Source organism: Canis lupus, chromosome 9 (assembly GCF_048164855.1).
Source record: "Canis lupus baileyi chromosome 9, mCanLup2.hap1, whole genome shotgun sequence".
NCBI lineage: Eukaryota > Metazoa > Chordata > Mammalia > Carnivora > Canidae > Canis > Canis lupus.
The window spans coordinates 49,926,133-49,953,637 of NC_132846.1; the positions used below are offsets into that span (position 1 = coordinate 49,926,133).

Here is a 27,505-nt window from a genome sequence, read left to right on the forward strand (position 1 = left end):
TGCCAATTTTGGTCTTCTGGCAACATATAGAGCTTGCTCTTTATTTATGCATCACAGTTACTAATGGAGACATGGAGCATATTTATCTTCCATTCCGACCTTCTGGGCCCTGAAGGGAAAAATCTCCGGGTTCTTCCCCTAAAGCTTTTAGTGCGTAGCTCTCCTTTTCCTCCTAAATTGTTTCCGTATGGAACAAGCAGTGGGGGAGATGATTTCACCTCTTGTCATCTTTCCTATGTCTTCCTTGAAGTGGGTAAATTCCTCCTGGCTGCTGTTGGGTCTCTGCCACTGCCCCCCGCCCCCATTTTTATAGATCCCTAAATCACATCAAATTGTTTTATTTTTCAAATCACCAAAGTTGCCTTTCAACCTTGGATCGTCAGCCAGCTTTTCCAGTTAATGAGGACCCGGTTATGAAAGGCAGCCGCTCCAGCTCCTCCATCTTCTGCCCCAACACCCCCCCACCCCCACCCCAGAGCCGTTTAGGATGACTTCGCGCTGGTGAATGTCAGCTGTTGTGATTGTCTGCTAGGAATGGCATGTGTTAAGGACTTTGTGGTTTGTATCTGAGCAGTTAGGGGCGCCCTTGTTGGGGGGAGGAAAAGGAGCGGGATTTTTTGCTTCTGCAGAGGAAAGCGTGGCGTCTGATCCTCTGAGGCTTGCCACTGGGATGGGTTCATGGGGGAGCAAGAATGGCAAGAATTTATGGGGCTGCTGCTCCCAGGGGGTACTAACCCCTCTGAGGGGGTTCCACAGTAGCAAAGAATCCATTATATTTTGGGATCATTTGTTAGTGTCTCATTTATACCATCTGTATGAAAATAAACAGAAGCTGCAAGCAGAGCCTATCATTCCCGGAATAGAGTGGGGTCTGGCTTCCATCTTCCTGAGATGGCTTAGGCAGGGGAAACATACAGAAGCCTCTGGAGTATTTTTCTTGGGGTCTACTGTGGGAACAAATAATCTGGAGGTGGATAATGAGCATCTAAACTCCCAGAGATAGATCCTTACCCCACTTACTGAATTTTGCCCCACCATGACTTCTTTATTGTTTGTTCATTCATTCATTCACTCATTCATTCATTCATTTTAATTTATGCATTAGCTCAGCAAGTATTTGTTAATTACCCTTTCTGTGCCAGCAATGATGCTAGGCACTGGGGTGCCATGGGACAGCAACCAGCCATGACTGGGGCTTCTGCCTTGAAATCACCCCTATGCTTGCTGAGTGGCCACATGGCATCTTTTGCCCCCACAGGAATTGGCTCTTATAGTATGAGAAGGTTCTGGGGCTTCTGGCCAAGCAGGAGATTTTGCTCTGTATTTTTGCTTGGCTGCACACCGGAGGTGTGGTGTCCCCATCCCATTAAGTGTTTGTGTCTATCTGAAGTACCAGGCACAGAGCATTTCCCAGCCTTTCATTGCCTGTCTGTTTTGACTAACTCAAGCATCCTTTTGGGGGTGGTGGTGGGATCACTGACTCCTTGTGGCATCAGTTCAGGTCTGGCAGAGCAGATTTTGGAAGGTTCTCTCCTCTTCTGGAAACGCGATATGAATGACCTTTGTCAGTTTAGATCAGATAGCCTGAAATCACTCCCCTCTGCTTGCGAAGTGTTCACATGGCTGGGCCCAGGCATCACTTTGCCACCTAGGAATGAATCCTTCCATTGGCCCCTTTCTCATTCTCCCTGGAGGAGGCCTTGGGAAACATGTAGCTCATCCACTCTGCTCCAGAGCCACTTTCTGGTGTGGAAACCTGCAGCCCTCTCTGCATTGCAGGCCTGGCTCTGGAGTGTGGCGGGGTGACTTCAGTCCAGTTCAGGTTTAGGGAGGGTCATAACACCTTGACCCAGCACATATGAGATGTCTCAGGGGCCATGTCTAGGCTCCCACCCAGGCTACCTCTGAGTGAGGCTTGCCACTGGGATGGGTTCACAGGGGAGCAGGAATGGCAAGAATTTATGGGGCTGCTGCTCCCAGGGGGTGCTTACCCCTTTGAAGGGGTTCCACAGTAGCAAAGAATCCATTATATTTTGGGATCATTTGTTAGTATCTCATTTACACCATCTGTATGAAAATAAACAGAAGCTGAGTTGGTTGTACCATGGGGTTATTCAGGGAATTTCCTAAACTTAGATCTGCATGGAAGGCAGAGTAGAGGGTCCTCTGTACAAGAGAGTGATCTTCTATTAGGGGCTAGTGTCTCAAAGTCCATCATTAAAAGGTCATTAATATCTGCATATATATCTCTTGAACCCTAGGAGGGGAGACAGAAAGGACAGGGTGAGAAAGCTTTGGTTCTAAAACCCAGGGACCAGGAGTCCAGCCCTGGCTTTTCCCCCCTGTGTTACCTTGGGCAAGTCATTTCACCTCTCTGAGCTTTAATTTCCTCATGTGCAAAATGAGGATGTGGTTTAGATAAGTACAGGGTCTCCTCCAGCTCTAAGACTATAACTTGATGTGAATGAGTCTCAGATCCTTTTCTGAGATGGCCCGAGGGACACTAGGTGCTAAGGAGGGGAGAGGACCTGGGTGTGGGAGGCAGAGCAGGTGGAGAACAGACAAAGGGCTTGGGGTACCTCGTGAACTCAGGTATGCAGCAGCTTCTGTAAACAGCTTCATAGGCAGGTGCCCTGGGGTACTGTTGGTGAAATGGCAGGTCCGCTGTTCACTCACATGCATGTGTCTTTAAGGAAAGTGATGTCCAGCAGAAGTCTTTGTGTTTTGAGGGTACAAACCCCTCTCATGCTTTTCCCATCAGAGTGCAGGACCTATTGAGAAAGGGACACAGGGTTGTACAGGGAACCAAATTTCACCTTTGTTTATTATTATTATTTAAAGATTTCATTTATTTAGAGAGCAAAAGAGCACAAGTGGAGTGGGGGTGGGGGGCAGAGGGAGAGGGAGAAGGAGACTCCCCCCTGGGCAGGGAGCCCACCATGGGGCTCCATCCCAGGACCCTGAGGTCCTGACCTGACCCAAAGGCAAACACTGAATGGACTGAGCCACCCAGGTGCTCCCGTTTCACCTTTAAAAGAGAAACAGAGATGGAGAACATGGTATGCACTTGTGGCCAAAAGGGGCTCCCTAGTGGACCCCTCTCCTGCAATCTAGATCTGGAAGCCTTCATGGGGAAAGAGAGTTGTGGGTTATCCCCCCAAGGCCACTCTTATGGGAGGCAGTAAGCCCAAGACAGTGGCCATATGAGAACATTAATGCCGCCCAGGAGGGAAGTGTGGTCCAATGGATATCACATCTCCCCTGTCCCACCAGATACATCCCTCTCCATGGGAAGAGACTGATGGAGATGGAAGGGTAGGACAAAGCTCCCCCAGGATTTCCAGGCCAGTTGAGGTTTTGATTTTCTGGCCCTGTGCAGAGAGGTGGGAAGGGAGAGACATTCCCTTTGCAGGACTGGAATCCAGGAGCAGCTTTGTACTAAAATGTGCCTTACCAGGCTGTACACATCTGATCTCCATATTCTCAGTGCCTCCTGGCTCTTGGTGGTCAACAATGGGAAGGATGGGTGGATAGATGGATGGATGGTTGGATGGATGGATAGATATGAGCCCTGTAAAGGACCAGAGAAGCCTGGATTTCTGGGCAGACATGCTCTCTTTACTGCCGTGTCCTGAAGTGACCATTTCTTATCCGCGAGCTTCTCCCAGCAGAAAGACGGAATAAGAATTCTCTGGTATTGCCGTGTTTAACTTAGTCCTTTCTTTCATGCCTGAATCTGTCTTCCTTTGCACACCTCCTGGGTCTGGCAGAGCAAGAATATGTATTTGCTTTGAGAAAGAAGGGACTGGGAGGACTTTTCTGATCCCCGGGCTCCACTGGGAAAGCACATGCTCATGTACTTCATCTTTGCCTCAGTATCTTCCCCATAGACACCAGATGCACACACTCACACACACACTTACCTTGAACTTCGATTTGCTTCATTTCGTATTCAGGGTGTCTTAACAAGTATGCAGAAAGGGATGTGTGATTTGAGGGGAGGCACCGTGCCAGAGCAAAAAATAGCTCCCTCTCAAACAGGTGCGAAGGTGCTTGAGATCCCACCATTGTAACCCGTTTTCTTTGGCGGCAGTATGTTGCAGTTTAAATCCTGGCCACTCCACTTTCAACTGTGTACAGTCTTGAGCGAGTTATCTAAGCCTTGGCTTCTTCCTCTGTGTGATGGGTCTGATTCCGTCTCGTGGGGCTATTGGAAGGGTTACCGCAGTGCCAAGCACATAGCAAATACTGAATCGATGTGGCCTGTGCTTGGGTTAAGCGTTGCCTTCCGTGCCATGAAGAACTTTGATGGGAATTAATTGATCAGAGCTCCCCTCTATAACAGAATGGACTTAAGGGCAGGAGGAGCAACTGGGTGGGGAAGGGGTTCAGGGCAACGTTAGTAAAAGGAAAGAAGAGACCCCAGCCAGGCGTGGGGGCTGAAGCCCCTCATGGATCCCCAGACCTGGCTGACGATGTATGTCCTGTCTTCTCCCACCCACTCCAGGCTGGGCTGCCGCTCCTCCTGCTATGATGCCTGGGCAGATTCCAGACCCTTCCGTGACTGCGGGCTCTCTGCCAGGGCTCGGCCCCTTGACCGGACTCCCTGGCTCGGCTTTGACTGCAGAGGAGCTGAAATACGCCGACATCCGTAACATTGGGGCCATGATCGCTCCCTTGCACTTCCTGGAGGTGAAACTGGGCAAGAGGCCCCAACCCGTGAAAAGTGAGGTGAGCAAGCCTTGTTCCTCCCGGCAGAATCCAAGCATAGGACGCCCGGGTTACAGCCCCAGTGTCTAGCCCACGTTCACCGAGTGACCTAAGCATTGCTGCTCAGCGTGGGGTCTGAGGACCAGTAGAATCGATGTCACCCTGCAGCTCGTTAGAGATGCAGCATCTCGGCCCCGCTCCAGAACCTCTGCATCAGAATCTGCATTTTAGCAATCTCCCCCCGGGGGAATTCATGGACGTGTTACCGTTTCAGAAGCTCTGGGCTAGGACAGGATGCTGAACCTGTGTCTGGTTCTTCCAGGGGCAAAGAGTGATTAATAACAGTAATGAGTAATGATATATTGGCAGTCTCTCTGCGATGTTGGGAGGATCAGGGGAGATCGTGGAAACATGCACATGCTTTGGAAACTATACAAGAGAATGCCAATCGTGGATTATCTTTAAAGATTATTATTTTTAGTCACATCATTGCCTCTACCCCTCTTGGCCACAGGCTGGAGTTGAAGGTAGGCACTTGGGGAAGGGGTGGTGTGGCATCTCTTCCCCCAGCAGCTGCCAGGGATGGGCATGGTGGCGGTCACTCAGCACCATCTGCTTTAGATGATGTTTGTAGAGGACCCACAGGTGAAGCACTCCCTCCTCGGGTCCCTTGAGGCTGCAGCTCCCACAAGCCTTCCTTGCAGAAGAGCAGCGTTTCTCTGGGGACTGGTGAGAAGCAGAAGTCCTCAGCGTGGGTGAGCTTCAGTGCTGTACACGCCCCCAGCCACTTCCCCAGGGGTGGCAGTTTGTCCGGAGACCTGCCCCACTGAAGTCCCCAGCAAGGCCATTTCTTTAGAGCCTGCAGAATAGCTGCCGACTTGGAAGGGAGAAGGGGCCAATGGTGGGAGAGGGAGGAGGGGAGGAGGATGTGGGAAGCCGCTAAGCATAGGTGCTCATTCATAGGCGAAGGTGCAGCTGGATGTGGGTCCATCCCATGGCATGGAGCACAGAGGGCTGGACATTCAGGAGAGAGGGACTCTTGAGTGGGTAATGGTGTCTGGGTACTGCATAGGGTTTATTATGCAGCTACTGCTCTGCTCACCCTGCCCCAAACCCCAGGAGTACCATCAAAACTGCAAAGAGGGGCCACTGGGGGCTTGGTCAGAGGGTGGCAGACTGGCCCTTTGCGAGCTGGATCTGGCTCTCAGATGTGTTTTGTTTGGCCCGCACAGTGTTTTAAAAGAAACCTGAACCAACATTTCACCTCCAAATTTGGATTTTAATCTTTGATTAAGAAATTGGGAGATCTGGTCACATTGTACCCCGTGCGGGCCTGGCAATAGCTACATGGAAGGCAGAGTCCCACCTCACCTCTTTCCTCCCTCCAGTTTGCCACAGGTCCTGCGCCTCCTTATTGTTCTTGATTTTGTTTACAATGCTGGTTTTGCTTTTGTTACCACAAGCTGCCTTCCTTTACCTTACTGGGCTTGGCTCCCGCTGGAGACATTTGCGCTGAAGACACCTGGATGAGGTGCATTGTAGGTGCCCATTAAAGACTGTTAAGTACAAGATGAAAGTTGATAGTGATTATATTATTCTTCTGAGTTGATTTTGTAAATCAATGTGCTGTTAATAGCACTTCCTGGCTTTTTTAGTGCTCTGTTTTCTTTATGGAGGGCCCCTGTCTTTGGTCTTTTGCTATTCCCCTTCCCAGGCTCATAACTTGAAAGCATCCGTTTCTGGGTCGTTACAGTATAATTGCTGTTTAAAACCAGCAGCTGAGCAGTTTCACTGGGGTGCTGAGGCTGTGGGACCAATAGAAGAGCCAGGTGCCTTGGTCAGGGGCTGGCCCAGCAGGGATTTGCCTGGGGGCTGAGTTACCACCTCTTCCCTTTCTGCAAAGGGCGCCGGAGGAGCTTTCTTTTTCTTTGGAAAAGGGCTTTATTTGGGTTGGGTATTTTTACATTTCACAGCCTCCCCCAGATTGGTGGCATATGCCCTGTACCTGACAGTGACGTGCTGTCTTCACAGGCACCCACAAACGCCGCACCATCCAGGCCGTGAAAATAACAAGCCGTTTTTAGGGCGTATTTGCATGTCCCCTCCCTCGCTGTCAGACTGCGGCACCGTGGGGGCGAAGAGGCAGATGGAGCAGCGCAGATTGTGCTGGCGTGGAGCGAGGTCAGCCCGCACTGGGCACTGACCTCCAAATGCTTCCTAGGTCAGACCGAAGATTGGGGGAGGGTCCTTCTTAGAGCAACTAAAAAATAAAGGAGACGGGGAGAGAAACTTGCAGCTGGAGAACCTTCTGTCCCCAAGATTTATTTGCATATGGCGAACTGCCTTTGGAAGATTTTCACATTGGCGTTTTAGACTAGTAGAAGTTTCTTGAAGAATAATAAGATACTAGTACCCAATTATTAAGCATTTAAGATGCACCAGGCCCGGTGCTAAGTGCTGAAGTTATGATTTTTAAAAATATATATACTTTTTTTTTTAAGATTTCATTTATTTATTCATGAGAGACACAGGGACACAGGCAGAGGGAGAAGCAGGATCCCTACCAGGAACCTGATGTGGGACTCGATCCTGGGGATCACGACCTGAGCCAAAGGCAGATGCTCAACCACTGAGCCACCCAGGTGTCCCTGAACTTATGATCTTGTTTATTCCTCTTTACTCCATCCTGGCGATTATGTTCTCCCTGTTTGAAAGAAGAGGGATTTGAGGTCCAGGGAGGAAGAGGTCAAGCCACTCAGGATCACTCCGCTGGAACGAGGCAGAGCGGGGCTGTCTGGGGGTGCTGCTGCTGCTGCTGCTGCTAGAGTGGTGCTGTCTCTGTTGCTGGGAGACACGCACTGGGCATGGTGCTGGGTGCTCTTTGTGAAGTGTCTCATTGAACACTTTGGATTGTTATTGTCATGGTTTATGCCCACATTACAGATGAGGTCAACAAGACTTAGCGAGGTCAAGGTCATGTAGCTGGGAAATCAGCCCAGCAGTCTGACTTTAGAGAGCCAGAGCATTCACTTTATGCTGTGTCGCCCACCCACTCCAGGCTCTCTATAGCCTTGCATGCTTCTAATCAGCCTGCTGTTGTGCTGGGGAGGCCGGACGAACCTGGCTCCACAACACTCGATCATTTTGATGACATGGCCCCATTAGTGCTGAGCCCTGCAACTCCTGCAGCCTTGTCGTCGTCGTCGTCTCCCAGGCCCAGGAGAGAGAGCCAGCCCGGCTGCTGTGCAGGCAGCTCTGTCCGAGCTGGCTCGCAGGTGGTCCACCTTGCAGAGGCCAGCGGTCTCCTGGGCCGTGGCCAAACACACGAAGCAGTTTGGTAAAAGAAAATTGGGGGAATTAAGTTAAACGACAGGTTTTGTAAATGATAAAGTGCTTTGTGCTGATGTTGTTATTATTGTGTGGCTGACACTTAAACTATTTTGGTGCCAAGAGGCTGGCTGCAGTCCATTTGTCCAGCAGATATTGCTAAGCAACTACTATGTGCTCAGTACTGTGCCAAGCCCTGCGAACTGAACCACAAACAAAGTAAATGAAGCCCCCTTCTCTTGGAGCTGCACATCAGAGTTGGGGGCATCCAGAAATACAAATACACAAAGTAATATATAATGTAAAAGGTCAGGTAGTGGTCAGTATTGTGAAGACAGATTCAGGCAAGCAAGCAGATGGAGAGTGGCCAGAGGGCTCATTTGGCTGGCTGGCTGGCTGGGGAATCTGGGGATGTCATATTCTGGAGGATGGGATTTTTAGAGCTGATTCTTCTTCCTGGCCTCTTTGTTCTTCTTGCCTTTCCAATATTCCTTTTCAAGACAGGGTGCTCTTGAGCTTTCTCTAGAGTTTTCTTTCCTTTCCTTTTTAATTATATAGCCCCTTCTAGCCGGGACTCCTCAACCAGCCAGCCCCTACTGGCCTGAAGATCGTGGTCCTCCCCAGGGCATCTCCGAGTGTGCTGCTGCAGCCACACCCTGTGCCTGGAATCCCTTTCCAGTAGGGAAGGCAGGGAGGCCAGAAGCCCCACCCTTACACACATATGGGCACACACACACACATACGCACACGCACATACCCCAAGCTCTTAACTTGCTGGATGGGACTGACCCCTCACCCTCACCCTCTGTGCCACTCTGCCAGGCTCTAGAGGACATTTGAGTTCAAGGGAGTTTGGACTGGGTGACCTTTTAGGAAAGAGGCTGCAAACTGTCATTCCATGGGCAGGAGTCAGCCTACGGATGAATCTCATTTGGCCCTGATGATGTGGTTTTCTTTCTTGCTCTTTTGCTTTTTTTTTTAATTGAATGAGTTGTTATATTTAAAAGCCAGGAAATGTGGACTTTCTGGCTCCTTAAAAAAAAAAAAAAATCCAGAAGATCTGGCCTCTCTAGGCCCACACCCTTATAAGCACCAAGAAGCTGGAGCTGAGTAGCAAGTGCTCACCATATTAGCACCTTCAATTTGCCACAGTCTCCACTACTCCCTGTTGCCTTCCACACAGCCTGCTTTTGAGCCTGAGTCATGTGTTTAGGCCCCCAAGACAGGCAGGACATCTTACATTTCCTTTTATTTCTACTAGACTGTGTGCAGTGCCTTGTATAGACTGCATGTTGGATACGTGCTTGTTGGCTTAAACATTAATTAGCTATGTTGATTTAACAAGTCACTTAAACTTTCTATTCCTTGATTTCTATATCTTTCATTCTTATCTCCAAGCACTGTCCATTTGTTTTTCTACTACTGCACTTAAGTGACTTTAGGCAGGAAAAAAAAAAAAAGGAACACAATGAAAAACCAATTAGTTCTAAAACTTGGCTAATCATCAAAACTGCTTGGAAAACTTTTAATAAATACAGATTTCCAGGTCCACACCCTGGGTGCATGGGCTCAGAAACTATGAGGGCAGAGTCCAGGGAGGGTGTATATTTAGTAGGCTCAGAGATTCCTCAGCTACATTTGGGAACCTGACTTTCACCGTTCATACCTCTCCTCCGGCTCTTCTGATCCTTGTCAGGGAGCATTCCAAGGGCTTCACCTTGAGGACTCAGGTGTGCACATTCCATCATGGACAGCCTTTCCAGCCTGTATTCCACATGTCGACTGGATCCATGTCCTTGTCATCTTCAGGGCAGGGGAGACTTCGCTGTTTGCAATTTCACACTGGTCACTTCCCGACTTCTGTAGGGGCCCTACAGAACAGCTATGGGGGGTTCACCTTTGACAGGGTGTGAATTTGAGTCCATGGACTATAGGGGGCTCTTGGAAGGTGTGCTCATTCTCAGCCACAGGTGGTCGTCCCAGAGTTTGTTCACCAAAATGTTCGCCTATGTTTAGCCTGAGCATACAGAGTTGCCCCAAATCATCTGATGTGCTGGGTAAATGTTGGCGTAAGCACGCTTGTGTTTTTAGTGATTTAAAACATAAAGGCAGCCCACTGACATTTTTTTTAGCAAGCTTTGCATAATTGGTTTTTAATTTGTGGCTCTTTGAAATAGCATTGGCCTTCTTCCCCCTGACTCAGACACTTTTTCTGTCTCATACTTGTTTGGCAGAGAGATCCAATCTGTCCCTTCTTGGAACAGGAATCTCCCAGCTCATCTTTGAAATCCTGAGTTTCCACTTTAGTGCTGTCACTTTGTTAGCACATTGTCAAAAGCCGTTAGCTTTTTAAATTTCCTTTAATAGCTTAATTGGAGGGAGAGCAAGCAAGAGCTAAGGGCCGCTCTGGATGTATTTACCATTGGCCCCTCTGCTACTGAGTCCTCGTCGACGCAGTACCCTAAGCTTTCACAAGGGTTCTGACACTCCTGTTTTATATCATAGGTTGGTCACACCTGCTGTCGTTCTTGGACAGGGTCCCTTGGAGAGATGGTGGTGGGGACATGGCTGGATCTGTGTGTCCTTAGAAATCAGACACCTCTGCAAAGTTCAAGGAGTCTGGTGCTCCCTTCTTAGATTCTCTATCTTAAATTGAAGATGATACTAGTACCTACTTCTTAGTGCTGCTCTGATGATCAAGTGAACTAACGCAGGTCAAAGGTCTCACGTAATGCCTGGCCCTCAGTAAGATACACAATAAATGCAAGGTATGAATGGGATCCACTTTTGCAATGTGTCAATTATGCAAGTTAGTTTTTGTAATTGATTCAAACGCTGTTCCTTGAGCTTTCATCTCCTCTAGGGTATTTTGCCTTTGGACATGATGAGTGAGGTCCCAAGTGTCATGGGTTCAGGGCACCATCCTAGTTTCCTAACCAGAGGGGCTGCTTCTGGGTCCGGGGAAGAACTCTGGACTCAGGCTCAAGCTTCTGGGTTCAAAGTCTGACTCCTTCACTCATTCCCTGTTCGACCTTGGATAAGTCAGCTGTCTTGTTGAGCACTGGTTTCCTCAGCTATAAAAGGAGGAAACTCATACTCAACTGAGTTGCATCATGAAGATTAATGGAGGCACTGTGTGAAGAGATGACCTTGACTCCAGCACAATATAGCTGTAAACTGCCTCTTCTAGGGGCTGCAGCCCATGTGCAGTGAATCACACCACAAATTCTGACAGCACTGGCCTTTCCAATGTGTTATACCTTTGACCTGGATTTCAGGATAGCAAGCCGACCTTCCTATTTCTGGTTGTTCATTCGGGTTTAATGCAGCCAATTTTAGTTACCATTGCAAACTGTAAACGAGAAGGCCCTTCAACCCTCTGTTTTCCCCTAAGCTGCTTTGTGTGACCCCTATCTTGTTTCCTGTGGTGTTAAGATCACTGCTGGATTCCCGTGAACCATTTTTTAGCAGCCATACAAAGTGGCCTCTTGCATCAATGCTGGCCATCTCTCTTTGGTGTCCCATGGTCCACTGGCAGCATGGACTCAGACTTGGGAAACTGGGTCATCTCACTGGTGAGCTCTGGCTGAACAACTCTGAGGCCAGCCAAGTCTCTCTCAATTCTACTGTGCCCCAAGGCACAAGACCACCTGGCCTGAGGTTGGAGCTCTGAGACCTGGGACTTACTGGCAGATTCAGGCCGGCTGCAGAGGTGCTGGGAGTCAGGTCGTAGGCTTCCTCTGGGTTTAGTGTCCCCTTGAGCCTGCGCACATCCTTGCCCCATGCTGGGGCTCAGTGTGCTCTGCTCCGTGGCTGTGGCTTTTACTAAGCTACAGCTAAGGGGCATGGAGTTTCTTTACTAAGCACAGTGTCTGTGCATGTTCTGGATGGAGAGCCCCTGCACAGTTTGCCTCCATAGCCCTTCTTCCTGTCCCTTCGCCCAGCCACCACCAATTAAAAACAAAACAAAACAAAACAAAACAAAACAAAACAAAACAGAAACCTTGGCTCTTTGGAAGCATTGTATCAAAGCAGGATTGGCTGCATTAGAACAGTGTGGCTCTGGAGAGGTTACTAGACATTTGAGCTTCAGTTTGTGCCCTTCTAAAAATGGGGGAGGCAGATCCCTATCTCACACCATATACAAAAACTAACTCAAAGGCTTAGTATAAGAGCTAAAACTATAAAACTCTTAGAAGGAAATAGCTGTTAAGCTCTGTGAACTTAGATTAGGCAATGATTTCTTCGATAGTACACCAAGCCACAAGGAACAAAATAAAAAATAGATAAATTTGACATCATCAAAATTAAAAACTTTTGTGCTTCAAGGGACACAGAGGAAAAAGTCCACAGAACAAGAGCAAATTTGTGCACATTATAGATCCAATAAAGGACTCACATATAGAATATGTAAAGAACTATTGCAAATTTTTTTTTAAGATTTTATTTATTTATTCATGAAAGACACACACAGAGAGAGAGAGGCGGAGACACAGGCAGAGGGAGAAGCAGGCTCCATGCAGGGAGCCTGACATGGGACTCAATCCCAGGACTCCAGGATCATGCCCTAGGCTGAAGGCAGGCGCTAAACCGCTGAGCCACCCAGGGATTCCCTATTGCAACTTAATAATAAAAATGAGCAATGCACATTTCTCCAGACAAGATATATGAATGTCTAATAAGCACGTGGAAAGATGCTCAGCATCATTAGCCATCAAAGACATACAAATCAAAACCACTGAGATACCATGGCACACTTAATTGGATGACTCTAATACAAAAGAAAAATTGTAACAAATGTTAGTGATGATGTGGAGAAGTCGTAATCCTCATGCAATGCTGGTGGGGATGTAAAATGGTACAACCACTTCAGAAAACAATCCTCAAAAGATTAATTCCACTCCTAGATACATAGCCAATAGAAAGAAGCACATGTCCACACAAAAACTTGTGCATGAGTGTTCATAGCAGTATTATTTATAATATCTCGAAAGTGGAAACAACCCAAATGTCCATAAATTGATGAGTGGATAAATAAAATATGATATATCCATGCAGTGGAATATTACTTGCTCATAGAAAGGAATAAAGTACTGATACTTGCTATACATGGATGAACCTTGAAAACAATTATGTTTAGCGAAAGAAGCCAGTCACAAAGAACCACATACTGCAAGATTCCATTGATAGGAAATGTCCAGAATAGGCAAATCCATAGAGACCGGAAGGAGAACCACTTCCCTGGTGCCTGGGGCTGGGGGAGATGGGAGAGATGGGGCGGGGGTAACAGCTAAGGGGCATGGAGTTTCTTTTGGAGTTAATGAAAATGCTCTAAAATTTATTGTAGTGATATTCACACAACTTTGTGAATTCACAATAGCTATTGAGTAGTGTACTTAAAGAGGGCAAATTGGTATGTGAATTTATCTCAATAAAGCTACTTTTTAAATGAGGAAGAATAATATCCGTGTCACATAGGTGTGAGGAGGGTTCAAGGACATAACCATGTAAATCATCTGGCATGTAGCAGGGCTCCAGAATTAGTAGCCAGAATGATTAAAATGCCCTCTTAAGCCAACAGAAGTGAAAAAGCCAGGATCTGGTTGGGGGCATTTTCTCCTCTTTCCTCTTTATTGCTAGCGGCCATCCAGAAGCAATGAGAGCAATCTGGCAGGATTTTGTATGGAACTTGGGAGGAAATATGGAGTAATCCTGGCTACTCATTAGAGTCCCCTGGAGAGTGTTTTAAAAAAAATATTGACATGGAGCCTAGAGATTCTGATTCAATTGGTCTGGGTGGGGCCGGCAGGTGGTTCTAGCCTATGGCCCTTGGTTGAAACCTCTGGTACAATATAAACCGGTGCAGGTCTTTGAAGGAGTGAGGACATCTGGGTCCAGGATAGAAGGCTCGTGTAAGCAATGCACTTTATAGTGGGCAAACTGCTTTTGTAGACCTTATCTCTTTTGATCTGTTTAACAACAGTACAGAGGTAGGTGTCATTAGGGCCATTCGTTGGGAGAGAACTGAGATTTGGAGAGGTTAAGTCATTTTTAAAGCATAATTTTGTTGTTGTTTAAGGCAAGATCCACACACATGCTCATACCTATTGGCTATCAAATCCAACACCTTGGGGGAGCACCTCCAAGTTAATGCCTGGTGCCAGGTTAATCTATTTTGTGTAGACTTCAGAGCTTTTTCTGCTACTCCTCTTTAACTGATGAGCATCTTGAGAATACAGGGCAAGCTGATATGTTATTTACGTATGTCCATAGTCACACACACGCCACTTGTAATTACTGATCCGTGTGTGCAAGGGAACCATGAGATGGAAATAATTTCGATCCTGGGGCTGTCAGAAACCTGTAGCTGCTCCTCATAATCTCTGAGTGAAAGGTTTTTATCAATCACATCTTATTGTTCTCATTGAATGACTATAATAAGTCTATGATACAATGTGAGCCCCTTAATAAAATACCATCTATCTACTTAGTATATTGTGGTATCATTTGAGCAAGAGACTTCTGCTGAAACCAATCTGAAATCCACTGGCTTACATTGGTGCTACTCAAAGTGGAGGCCGCAGAGCAGTGGCACCAGCATCTGGGAGAGCATTAAAAATTCTTGGGTCTCAGGGCACTTGGGTGGCTCAGGGGTTGAGCATCTGCCTTTGGCTCAGGTCGTGATCCCGGGGTCCTGGGATCGAGTCCCGCATCAGGCTCCCCACAGGGAGCCTGCTTCTCCCTCTATCTATGTCCCTGGCTCTCTTTCTGTGTCTCTCATGAGTAAATAAATCTTTTAAAAAAATTCTTGGATCTCACCCCAAGACTACTAAAGCAGACGCTCTAGAGGGTGGAGTCCAGAAATCTGTGATGAAACAAACCCTCAGGGGCATTCTGATGCTCACTGAAGGTTTAGATGACCCGTAATGTCCTCTCCAGCTCCGACAGGCAATGAGTCTCTGAGAATGCTTACCAGGGTCTAAGGCCACATTTTTCTCCAAAGCGATCTCAAACTTTCTGGAGGGACCGGCACACCATCAGCTGTCCATTAATGTGTGTGCTACCTGAATTTGTGTAAGGCAAGGCTGCAATCTGAGTCAGCAGACATTTCCAAACTAGTTATTTCCAGGTATTGAGATCCTCCCAGCTGCCAACCTTCACACCCTAAGGGACTTCCCAATTATTGAAGCTGCCGAGCTTGTCAATAGGCCGGCTCCTTTATAGTTTTGGAAGGGAGGATCAGATAAGCTGTTCATTGCTGTAGCTGGCTGGAGTTCTCCACGGCTGCTCTGGTCTGAGAACTTGGGGCTGGGAGAGCTGTCTGCCTCCACCCCACCCCCACCTCCACCTGCCTGGGTCCTGCAAAGCCTTTCCTTTCCCATCTCTCAACTTTTATTGCATCCATTTCATTACATATATTACTCATGATAAAACCCTTCCATCCTCCAGGCCAGGTATCCTTGGTTGTGAATTCATCTGGCCATGTCACTTGGGTGGGATTTTTATTAGCCAGAGTTCAATACCCACGAAATAGAGGTCGCCTGTTCTGCTCAGTGATTTGTCTGTTATCTGTGCCTTATGCCTGAAAGAAATTGGCTGAAATCCGTGTTTTAGCTGCACACTCTGCATACAGATTAAACCGAACTGCATTGGTGGAGAATAATTAAGCCAAGGACCTTGTTTTTCACCTTCATGATGAAAGACAAATGACTTCCAAGGCTTTAATAGGATGATGGCACTTGAAATGTTCTTCTACTTTGGCCAACTCGGGACTTTCAGAACAGCCCTGTTCATGAATATTCTTTGCAACAACTGCATTTTCATTTAATTGTAGGCAGTCATTTTGCAGGAGCTCTTGTCTCTTTTTTTTTTTTTTTGCCCCAATATAATCAAGGCATATTACACTGCTGTTGTTAAAGAATCAGTTTCAACTGTATTATTAACTCTTTTTGAGAAAATTGATTTTCCCTGCCAGTCTTTTGAGGGTGGGGGAGGGAGAGTCTTGTGGGGACCACTATTTTCTCCCTTTCTCATCTTTTGAATCGAATGTCAATTGGGCAAGAAAATTGATTGATGGCTTAGTGGGAAACCAAACCTCACCAAACCATAAATATGAAACAGGCCTGAAATAGATAGACATATTTCAACAAAAGCCATCATTCTTCAAATAGCTCTTCTCCAGCAAAAAGGATTTCCCAGCAATCATCAGCTCCTTTCTCTTTAATGCTAGGCTTTCGGTCCCAGCCAAGGTGATTTTTCCTATGTCTCCTGGCCTCTCTAGCTCCCTTTTGCAGGAACAGTGTTGGCTCTTTCCACAGCAGGACCATCCACAAATGGGTGTCACCTTGCCCAGCTGGCTGTTTCAGGCTTTGTTCCAAACACAATGCTGTCTTTTCTTAGCAGTGGAAATGGGCTGTTCTCCACTGCTCTCTGAGAGAATGGTCCTTCCCTATTCTGCTCATATAAACCAGCCCCAAGTGTCAGCAGCCTATTGTTTTATGGGTTCTCTTAACCCAGAAGGTTCTTACTGAGGACAGGGGGCTGGGAGGGCCAAGGTCAGGGGAATGCCTTGTCTTGCTGAGATGTGAGAAGTTGGTTCTGTTTGGATAGATTCCCCCTGTGAGTACTGATGGCAGAGCGTCAGGCTTTCAGTTCAGAACAAAAGTGTTCCCTGCCTCTAGAAGGTATTCCAGGAAGCGGTGGTGTTCGGGTTGGTTCTGCCACCATCCATGCGGGGACAGAGGCAGACTTATGCCCCTGCTTTGAACTTGAGCTTCCTGCTCTGTGGGTGCTGCAGAGTGCTAAGATCTCTAGGTCTTCTCAGTTCCAGAACCTCAGGATGGGGCTTGGTTTATAGCCCCCCCCAACCATTTCCTGTAGATGCCCAGTGCGCTGAGCAATTATCTACCCACCTGCGCCCCCAGCCAGCAGAGCCGAGTGAATCATCTTGGCAGGTGGAGCCATTGCCTCTGGCGGCTCTTGTTCAAAGCCTTCACCTGGTGGTTGGCTGGGCTGGTTTGATGCTTTGAGTGAGCATGGCATCCACCATGTGGGTTTGTTCCTAGGTGAATGTGTTTGATTATAGCCTGGCTTGGGGGCATCTGGAGCGAAGTGGAAAGGGCACCAGACTGGGAGTCAGGAGTCTTGCCCAGATCACCAGCTCTGTGGATCAGATCTCCCTTTAGCAAACATTTATTGAACACTCCCAGTGCTCACAAACTCAGCAAGGTGCAGAGCACACACAAAGGCAGTAAGAGACAGACTGTGCTCTCATAGGATTCCCAGTTTAGTGGAGGGGGCAGAAACTAAAGTCAGAAGAGAGCACGGGGTGGGGGGAGGGCAGCGTAAGCTCAGAGTTCTATGGGAGCCCAGAGCCCCTGCTCAGAAGAAATGAGAACCAAGAGGGCTTCCTGTAGGTGGTGATGCTTGAGCTGAATATACAGGGTGAAAGGAAGCCAAGGAGACAGCAAGGGCAAAGACATGTGGCCAGGGGAGTGTGAGGTATAGAGAGGCTCAGGGTTGCAGGAACATGGAGTGTGGGGTAGGATAGATGAGAACTAAGACCACATCTTGTGGGGCCAAGTCACAGGTACCCTTACTTGACACATTTAAGAGCTTAAGCTCTATCCTGAGGGTGATGAGAACCAAAGACCAGTAACTGGATCAGATTTGCATTTTAGAAGGATCCCCTCCAATGGCTGGGATGGAGCATGGCCATGTGGGGTTAGGAGGCCTCCTAGGAGGTGGTCCGGGAGACAGAGAAAGAAGGCCTGGGAAGTGGCGCTAGGGAAGAGGAATGGGGAGCAAATATGAGGAGGATTCAGAATGTAGAATGGGATGGCTTGGATAGCCAAAATTGGACATAAAGAGGACAAGTGAGCAAGCAGGGAGGGCTGAATGTCTAAGTCCAGTGAACGGGTAGGCAGTGGTGCCAGCCTGGGGTAGAGAGTAGACACGAAGTAGCCAATCGGGGATAGAGACATTGAGAGGCTAAGGGACATCCAGATTGAATGTCCGGCTGGCAGTTGGATGTTTTGGCTGGAGCATGAAGATGTGGTTGGCATTCATATATAGGTGGTCGTTGAAACCACACAAGTAGATAAAAACGATGATCCATAGGTGGTACACGTGGAATGAGAAAAGCAGCAGGCGAAGGATAGGACCCTGGGAGACATCAGCCTGAAAGAGATGGGAAGAGATGGAAAAGGAAGGCAAGGGATAGAAAAGGAGAGGCCAGAGAAATAGGAGGGGGACAGACAAGGTCAGTGTTATGCATCCAAGAGCATAGAGAATTCTAGAAAGAGGGAGTCAGGCAGAACCAGGAGGCCCCGGAAGGCTGACCAGGCACTGTCCTTTGGACTTGTTCATGAGGACCCAGGCCCTACCCTCAAGTGCGAGCCTTGGAGCAATCTACTTCCTTCCCCGGGACTCAGTTTCCTCATCTGTCAAATGTGGGATTTTGGCCTAGGGGCTTCCCCTTTCTGGCTCTAAGAGTCTGTGAAGTGACTATTTCTGAAACTTGTTAAAAGGGAAAAGGTGTCCTTCTCCTCTCACCCAGCCAAGCCAACACTGCCCTTGAAGGTGGGTGAATGAAAACCCAGGGACCTCAGAGCTAGCCAGGACTTGGGGGGGCTTTCAGTGGCACTCACTGTTGGAAGGCAACATGACGGAGCGGAGTTGGGCCCCTGTCTGTTCCCGGCTTGGTGACCTTGGGCAGACATTTCACCTTGTTTCCTTACCCGTGAGATGAGGCCCCTAAAACCGACCTTGCAGAGGCGTTTGAAGGTTAGTGAGAACGAGGAGCTCTTGTGTCTGTTTGAGATGGGCCCCAGGACGGGAGACATGAACTGATGGGCCCGTGGTCACGGCGTGGGACATCTCAGTGACTAGAACCAGGTGTCTGATGACCAAGCCCGTTGGGGTCTGTCTCCTACTGCGGGTGGTCAGTCAGCAGCCTGGGGGCTGGTGCAGCCCACAGATGTTTGGCCCACGAAGTGTTCTTTTCAAGATGGAATTCGTTGTCAATGCTGAAAACTGGAAGATTTTACTTAAAAACTCATATTTTCGGCCAGGCTTGAAAACTTGGAAGATTTGTCAAGGCTGAGCCCACGCTGCCGCAGTGGGGCCGGTTGGGGTGCCCTTTCTGCAGGCCTCAGGCCCATGCAGCCCTCCTCCTCACTAAGGGTTACTTGCTTGATCCCTGGGGAGGACTTGAGTTTGCAGCTCGAGCCTTACTTAGCCTGACCATTTGGCTTGAATTTTCACTTCCAGCCCTGCCCACTGTTTGCTGAAACTGCTCCGTATTTCACAGCTGAGGTCCAGACCGTGGCTATTTAGAGAGGGGGAGGCTTGCTGGAGAAGGCAGGAGAGGCAGGCAGAAGGGTTCCAAGGGCTCAGCCCCCTGGGGAGATGCTGATGGGGAAGGGCCTGGCCCCTGTGGGGTCCCCAGGGGGGTGGGGGTGGGGTCAGCGAGGGTGTTGGAAGGAGGCCCCTGGGCTTTCCTCATTCCTCCCCGGGAGAAGGGGGGAACTGTGGGCCTCACCCTGCTGGCTTGCAGAGGTCTTGCCCCCGAAATGCCCTACTTTGTGGATGCGTGGCCGGACAGGGGAGTGGCGAGGAACCGCAGCCCCTGGCTCAGTGCAGCCCTGTTTATGTGGGGGAATGTCTGGTATGTTTGGTATTTGGGTGTTTACTTCCCAGGGTGCTCATGGGTCCCTGGTGTTGAAATGTGGCTCCTCCGTGCAGTGTGGCTCCTGGCGGGGGGACTCTAGTGGGTCTGGCCAGGGCTAGCTTTGGAGCCCTGTTACTCAGGCCTGCTCATTGACAGCTTGTGTGCCTTGAAGCATTCCCTATGCCCCCGCCCCCCCTTCCCAGGTCTCCTCTGCCAGATTCTGCCCTATGGGAGGTGGTGTGTGCCCCAGGCTGTACTAACACTGCCTTCCTGCCTCACCTGGGAAGGCAGGCCCGCAATCTGGACCTTAGAGAAGGCTCCCTGTGTCCCAGGCTCTGGATTGGAACTGAGTCCTTGTTACAACCTTGTGCTGCTGTGCTCACTGCTTGCCTTGTACAGGTGAGGTGCAGAGGCTCAGGGAGGGCAAGTGACTTGCCTGGGGGCACACAGGCCACTCAGACCCTAAAGCCTATGCCGACAATCCTGATGCCCTGAGTCTCAGCTAAGCCTGGTTCTCTCCATCCATGCTACAGTTCTTCTTCTTTTTTAAAAAGATTTTATTTATTTATTCATTAAAGACACACACAGAGAGAGACAGAGACATAGGCAGAGGAGAAGCAGGCTCCCTGTGGGGAGCCTGATGCGGAACTCGATTCCAGGACCCCGGGATCATGACCTGAGCCGAAGGCAGACGCTCAATCACAGAGCCACCTCGGTGTCCCCATGCTACAGTTCTTACTGTAAGATAAGGCCTTCTAGACCTTTGCCACTCTGACGAGTGCTAAGGGCTTGTTTTGGGGCTTCCCCCCGCCCCGGTTTCTGCTCGTCTCCAGCTTCGTTGCTCTTGTCTTGGTTGCTTCATCCTTGTGAGTCTGTCCATATTTTCAATGCCTCAGGTTAAAAAGGGTCATTGCTCTTTTTCATCCTATCCCTTTGTGGGCCCTGCAAGATATATTTTTGGAAATGCTTATGAAATATCAGAATTCAAAATCAAGTCTGGGCGAAGGTTGCCAGCATGTGAAAGCCACATGGCCTGCAAGAGAGGAGTGGGGACGGGGGGCCCTCCTGTAAACCAGTCAGTTTTATTGTTACACATTCAGTGTTACTTGTGCAATACACTGTTTTTATTTTAAAAGCCCAAATAGGAAAAAAACAACATAGTCATTGCCCTCAGAGTCAGAAGCTTCTGTGGCTGCTCTACAGTCCCATCACCAGGATGGAGCTGAAAGGACAGGGGGCCTGTTACCCTATGTGTGTGGAGGGGGGAGGGGGGCACACATAGAGCACCAGCCCTTCAAAGAGCAGGAGGCGGTTGGGCCCTAGGGCCAAAAGGCCTGGATTGGAAACTGTCACTGACCTTCCCGGCAGCCTTGATCTCTTTAGTTTGCTCATTTGTAAAAGTGTGGGGCCGTGGGGTAGTAGGGCTGTCCTAGATGGTTTACCAAGACCATTTGGCCTGCTGAGACTCCTAGGCCAGAGGATTTGATGCTTGCTGAGGTGGGTACCTCTGTTTGCCCAAGCCCTTCTGTATCCAGGCTCTGCTATTTTCCCAGCTGTTCTAGAGGCATGGCTCCTGGGTAGCAGTGATTCTCCACCCCCTACTCTTAATCCCTGGGGACCACCTTCTGCTCCTCCCTTATCACGTGGCATCACCTGACTTCACAAGGATGGGCCCCTGGTGTCCCACAGGCAGAAACCTCCTCAAATTCCCTCCCAGGCAGGAGGAGGAAGTTTTCAGGACAGATTCAGGGGTATGGATCATGGATCCTTGGGTAGGACATGTAGGTCACCCCAGGGGTGGAACCCAGAGGATTCTCCGTGTGCTTCCTATCTGTCCCCTGGGCCCGACTGAACTGCGGCCCTCTGCTCATGCCTCTGTGCTTCTCCTTCTAATGGCTCTGCCTCTTTGTCTCTCTGTGTCTCTTTTCCCTCTCCATCTCTGTCTCTACCTTCTCTGTCTGGCGTTCCCTCCCTCTCTCAGCACCTGGACCAGGGTGAGGCAACAGGATCCCCTGCAACACAGCATTTAAGGAGGCAATCCAGCTTGGGTGCTGATCCTGCCCTGGCATGAGCTCTAGAGTGAGTGTGTCCATCCTGGGCACGGCACTGGCCCCACCCTGGCCCAGGCTCTGCTTTTCTCTCTGTCACCCATTCCTCTTTTTGTCTTTCCGACGCCCCTCTTTGGCGAAGTGTTTGTTTCTCTCCTGCCACGTGGTCTTTGGTTTCTGCTCATCTCTACACAGCAGCAGCCTGATCTTGCCGCTTCTCTGGGCCACAGGACTGAAGCTGGCTGCCCCCTGGTCCAGCAGATCTGATTTCAGATTTTCAGGAGGCGACTACAGCCCAGCTTGGTCTGCCGTTCACACCTCGTCCAGTCAGCTGTGGTCAGGGGCTCGAGTCCCCCTGCCCACAAGCAGAGCCCTGAGAACAGTCTCTCTGAGGAGGGACTGCTTAACATGAGGACCCTCTTGGCCCTGGGTCCCCTAGTCTGTCCCTCACTTCTAGGGGCATGTGTGACATGTGGCACAGAGGTACCCCTCACTTCTCACCCCAGAACACAGACAGCTTTACCCTGGGCCTTCCTGGGAATCCGGGGGAAACAGAGCCTACATCTCGTGGGTCTTTAAATGTATCTAGTGTCAAGCTGCCTCCTTCTTTAATATTCCTGTTCTTCCAGCTGTATCTGCAGAAAAAAAATCATCATGCCCCATTTTGGGGTTCCAGTTTTAGATGTCTGAACTGTGTGTGGTGAAAACACTGCTGGCTCACCCCCTCCCAGTCGAGTGCTTTAGAGACTCTGGCAAACATCAAGGAGCTGGGGCAGCAGCCTTGATGCTGTGGTGAGGGAAGGCCGGGAGGAGGCTGGTGGCGGTGGTGGCGGCGGCGCGGGGGGTCTCCAGTGGGGCTCAGGCAGGAGCCACAGGCAGCCCGCAGGGATGAGAAAGCTGAAGGGCACTGCCCAGCACCCCTCTTATTTCCGGCAGGACCTCAGCAGCTGTTTTCCAAATTTCCTGGGGTGGCTTTTACATAGCAGCAGGAGAAGTTGGGGAAGATGCAGCACAGTGTCAATGGGGAAGATGTCGTAATGGGGCTTTGGGGCCATTTCTTGCCTTACTGAGAGATGTCAGCTGAGGTGGAGCATGGCTGCAGAAGCCTGGGGATGGGCGGGGAGGCTACGGGGTGGAGGTGGGGTGTGGAGCTTTAGCAGGGGGTTAGGCTGAAGTGCACAGCCTAGACTGTGTCAGGATTTGTGCAGACCTGCCATAGCCATCAGGAGTTTGCCCTTGATCGAGGCTCTGCCTGGTCAGTGTGCTTCTGGGGAGGACAGGACCCCGCCCCCAAGCTTTGCTGGCCTCCTGCAGACAGAAGAGGCCAGGCCTGGTGCAAAAGGCTCCTTATTAGCACCAGGGAAAAGCTTATGCAGGAGCAAACATAGGCAACACATCGTTTTTATAATTATAGAATCCAAGCCTGTGCCATCTTTCCCTGGAATCTTTTTTTTTTTATTAAGATTTTATTTATTTATTTGACAGAGAGTGAGAGAGAGCATGAGTAGAGGAAGGGGCAGAGGCATAACAGGCTCCCCCCGAGTGGGACTCGATCCTAGGACCTTGGGATCATGACCTGAGCTGAAAGCAGACGCTTAACTGACTGAGCCACCCAGGTGCCCCTCCCTGGAATCTTTTATTTCACTCCTTCGACGCACATTTGCTGAGCCCCTGTGAAGTGCCATGTTCTGTCCAGGTGTTGGGGATGCTCAGGTCCCCCATCCTTCAGCCTAGCAGGGAAGACAGAAGCCTACACAAACAGAGAACTATGATGGGATGTGATAGAGACTCTCACAGTGCAGTCCTCAAAGAGCTGTGGCAGCACAGTCAAAGCAGTTAATTCTATCTGGGGAGTCCAAATAGCCTTCCTGAGAGAGGTGACATTTGCTCTTGAAGGTTGAGTAAGAGTTTACCAAGGGGGAAAGGAAGGTCATCTCAGGAGGGCCCAGCTGGCTTGGAGAAGAGGAGACATTTGGAGACAGAGGGTGATGGCTGGAGGGATTTACGGGGCTGGACAGGGAGGCTGGAGCAGCCCCCTGACACGGGCATCGGCCTGGCCCTCTTGAGCTCTTAAACTCCCAGCATTGAGCCTCTTTGTATCTGCTGCTGGAGCAGCTTCCCTTCGCCCCTGGCTCTGTACAGGGCTGGGGTGGAGTGCGGGGTGTTGGAAGACAGAGGTTGTATCTCCCAGGAAGCAGCCACTCTGCCAGAACCCGGGCTTGCTCCAGGCCCTGTGAGCCCTGAAGTGCCCGGGTTGCACACATCACCTTGGCAGTTTGTGGGCAAACCCTCTGGGCCGAGGGGAGATTGCACTGCCAGCCACTTCCTCTAGTTCCTTCCCTCTGCCTGTCGTCACGGTTACCTTGGCCTTGTTGAGGGTGAGGTTGAGGTTGGGTGGAATCAATTTTGTCCAGGTTTCTATTTTCCCAGATGCAGGTCAGCCAGAGGAGCTGTCACTTCTGGTTCTGTTTCAAGGGAGGCCAAGGGGCTGGGAGGTGCTTGGGTGTGGCGGTGTTGACAAGGTGCCTCTCCAGCCAGCCTCCCAGGAGGGGTGGGAGCGGGGCAGGGAGAAGCTCAGAGGTGGTGGAGGAGACAGGGCTGCCTTACCAATAGGCCTGTGCTCATGGCCATGGGTGCTTGGTCTCTGGCCAGGCTCTGGGTCCTAAGCTCCTAGAGCATGCTGGGAGTGCACGGAGAGAGGCTGTTTATTTTCCTGGCCTAGAGCCCTTTCGGCTGAGACCTTGTTCCAGGCCTCAGGCTGCCAGATTCACCCCCACTGGCTCAAGAAGTGAGAGAGTTGGCAAGCCCAGAGCAATCCAACGACTTCACTAGTGGCCTCTGACTCTGGGCTGTCCCCAGCCCAGCTGGCCCTGTGTGTCCTCTAGATCCTCCTGGTAGCTCACAGACAGCCAGAGGCACCACATCGAAGTGATCCTGATGGGTCAGGGCTGTGAGGGCTGGTGGTCAGTCAAGAGCAGGAAGATTGAAGTCTGAGAAATCCGTGTTGGAATCCCAGCTGTGTCATTTCTTAGTTTGGGTGGCCTTGGGCAGATGGAATCCTGCAGCTCAGTCCCACCAACTGTCGAATGGGACAATAATAGTACCTTCCTCATTGATTGTGAGGGTAATGTGACCTGTGTGGAAAGCATTTAACAAATAGGCATGAAACAATAAGATGTGGAAAGCATTTAACAGATGTGATAAATAAAATAAATAATAAAATGTGATTTAAAAATAAATCACCGAGGGACACCTGGGGTGGCTTAGCGGTTGAGCATCTGCGTTTGGCTCAGGGCATGATCCTGGGCTCCTGGGATCGTGTCCTGCATCAGGCACCCCGCATGGAGCCTGCTTCTCCCTCTGCCTGTGTCTCTGCCTCTCTCTCAGTGTGTCTGTCATGAATACATAAATAAAATCTTAAAAAAAAAATCACAGAAAGTCAGGGTTGGTGGGCAGTGAGTTTCCTCCTTCCTGTTTAATGGTCCCTGTCTTTTGCATGGTGAATTTTCTAACGTGTCCTGGGGGAGAAGCAAGCAAACCTGGAGACTCAGGGAGCCCCTCTGCCTGTGTCCCGCACAGGGCACTCCTGGGATCTTTGGATACAGGGGGGTGTCATGGGGACAGAGCCTCAAGTGCAGAAGCAGGGAAAACAATCAAAGCCAGCTGAGGAGGCCGGGGAAGGTGGTTTAGGAGCACCAGGAGGTAGATCGGAGCCTCTGGGAGGACCAAGAGGGAGGCTCCCCCCGGGGAGGTGGAAGTGCGTGGGGGTAGCATGTGAAACCTGTGTCCATGCCCAAGGCATTTTTAAAGGAAGTGCCTGGGAACCGCTGGCCTGGAAAATAGTGCCCAGAAGGCTTGGGCTGGGCAAGAGGACAGACCGTCACCGCCCACTGGGTGTCACCTCCGTGTGAGTGGCCTTGCCAGGCTCCGAGCCTCCTGAACTCTGGCAGAACCCTCCAGAGGCCTGCCCTCCGGGCCACTGGCCCGCCCGGCCTTGCCCACCTGCTCCGGGAGGACCGGGGCGCCGCGTGGGTGCGGCCGGGCTCGTCCATCTGTCCGCGTGGGGCGGGGAGCCGTCCCCCAGGCCCGCCTCCACGTCTGACCGGTGGCTCTCTGCCCTCACAGCTAGATGAGGAAGAGGAGCGGAGGAAAAGGCGCCGGGAGAAGAACAAAGTGGCGGCGGCCCGATGCCGGAACAAGAAGAAGGAGCGGACGGAGTTTCTGCAGCGGGTGAGCGGGCCGGGCGGGCGGGCGGGCGCCCATCTCGTTCTTCCGAGCGGCCGGGGCACCTGCGGGCCCGCAGACGGCACCCAAGCCTGCGGATGGAATGCACGGGCACCTGCTGGCATCTGGCCAAGCCGCAGCCAGCCCTCGGTTCCTCCCTGCCTCCCACCCACTGCCCTTTCCCCCACCCAAGGGCAGCCGGCCTCAGGTCCCACCCACCCAGGGCCCCCAAGGCCAGAGGAGGTGGGAGGAGCCAAGTCCCCTCTACCAGGTCACACCTGGTGCTGCTGATTGACCCTTGTGGCCGCGGACTGCTACTACTCATTTCAAAACCCTGGTGGCTGCAAGAGTTGTCTAGGGTGGATGCTAATGACCTAGGTGACAACCGCCAAGTGTGCGCAGTGGATGCAGCACCTGGCAAGAGAGAAGCTCCTCCCTTCGCTGCAGGGGGCTCTTCCAACCCTGCATCCCCTCTGGCTGGCCTCAGCCCTGCTGGAGGGGGCCCCCAAGCCTCTGCCCCCAGGGAGCAGAGGTCAGCTCTGCCTGTGAAGGCCAGCAGAAGGGGTCGCCTTCCCCTCCCTCCCCCACCTGGCCCTCAGAGCGGGTCTCTGCCCTTTCATGTGGACTGTGCCAAGCAGTCCCCCCAACCCCCCTAGAGTCCCATCTCTTAGGCCTTCGCTGCTTCTCAACAATGATAGACAGCAGTGAAGGGACATGACCAGGAAAGCTAATCAGTCCAGCTTGGTAGTCTCTGGCCTCTCCACTCTGGATCACTTGTTCATTACTAAAGAATAATAGTAACAATAACAATCCATGGGTCTGGCTCTGTTCTATAGCATGCAACAAGTAACCGTGGTTGCTAACATTTGTAAGGTTGGGAGGTGTGCAAAATACTGTAAATATATTATCTCTTTATAGGCATAACAACTGTATGAGGTTATTGTCTTCCTACAGATGGGGAAACTAAGGCATGGTGAGGTTAAGTTACTTGCCCAGGTCCCTCAGCAACTAAGTGGTAGAACTGGGATTCAAGCCTGAGGCTAACTTGAAAGCATTTGTTCTTAATACTCTGCTATGCTAGCTCTAATTCATTTGTTCATTTGTTCATTCTTTCACTCATTTGTTGATTCATTGGCAAGCATTTTTATACACGTGCTAAATGCCCAGCACTGTGCCAGGTGTACTGAGGGACACACAGGAAGGAGCAGACATAGACCGTCCCACGGGAGCTGGAGAGACAAGGCTGATGTGGCCTCTGGTTTCTCTAATGCTGGGGAATATATGGGTCTCTTCTCACACTCTCAACAAGCAGAGAGAAAACCCGAGGTCACAGGTGTAGACAGTGTGGGGCCGTGTGTACACCAGCAAGCTCTGAGCATCTGGGGTAGGTGAATGGCCATTACAGGTGAGAGTTAGACTCCCAAGAGCTGGGAGCTTCCTTGGAAGAGTTGGGGGATCAACACTGGGCTGGAAGTTTTCAAAAAGTTTCTAAGATACAGGTCTGACACGGGCCTTTAAGGTGGTT

The 27,505-nt window shown here is 50.3% G+C and overlaps 1 protein-coding gene and 1 long non-coding RNA gene across 10 annotated transcripts in view; one reads left to right on the forward strand and one right to left on the reverse strand.

Moving 5' to 3' along the window:
* JDP2 (Jun dimerization protein 2) overlaps positions 1 to 27,505 on the forward strand; it is a 143,926-nt gene that overhangs the window by 108,214 nt on the left and 8,207 nt on the right. For 8 of the 9 annotated variants that reach the window (XR_012036908.1, XR_012036909.1, XR_012036910.1 and 5 more), the window contains 2 exons: positions 4,508 to 4,731; positions 25,882 to 25,986. Coding sequence is in view for 6 of the 9 variants with exons in the window: in XM_072839348.1 (XP_072695449.1) it covers positions 4,508 to 4,731; positions 25,882 to 25,986 (329 nt within the window). In the remaining 3 variants the exon portion in view is untranslated. The remainder of the gene's footprint in view (positions 1 to 4,507; positions 4,732 to 25,881; positions 25,987 to 27,505) is intronic. The other variant, XM_072839349.1, reaches the window with a different exon arrangement.
* LOC140640260 (uncharacterized) lies at positions 6,019 to 7,532 on the reverse strand. The gene is made up of 3 exons (XR_012036913.1): positions 7,275 to 7,532; positions 6,716 to 6,970; positions 6,019 to 6,266 (listed from the first exon to the last, which is right to left on the reverse strand). It is a non-coding gene; the product is annotated as an uncharacterized lncRNA (long non-coding RNA).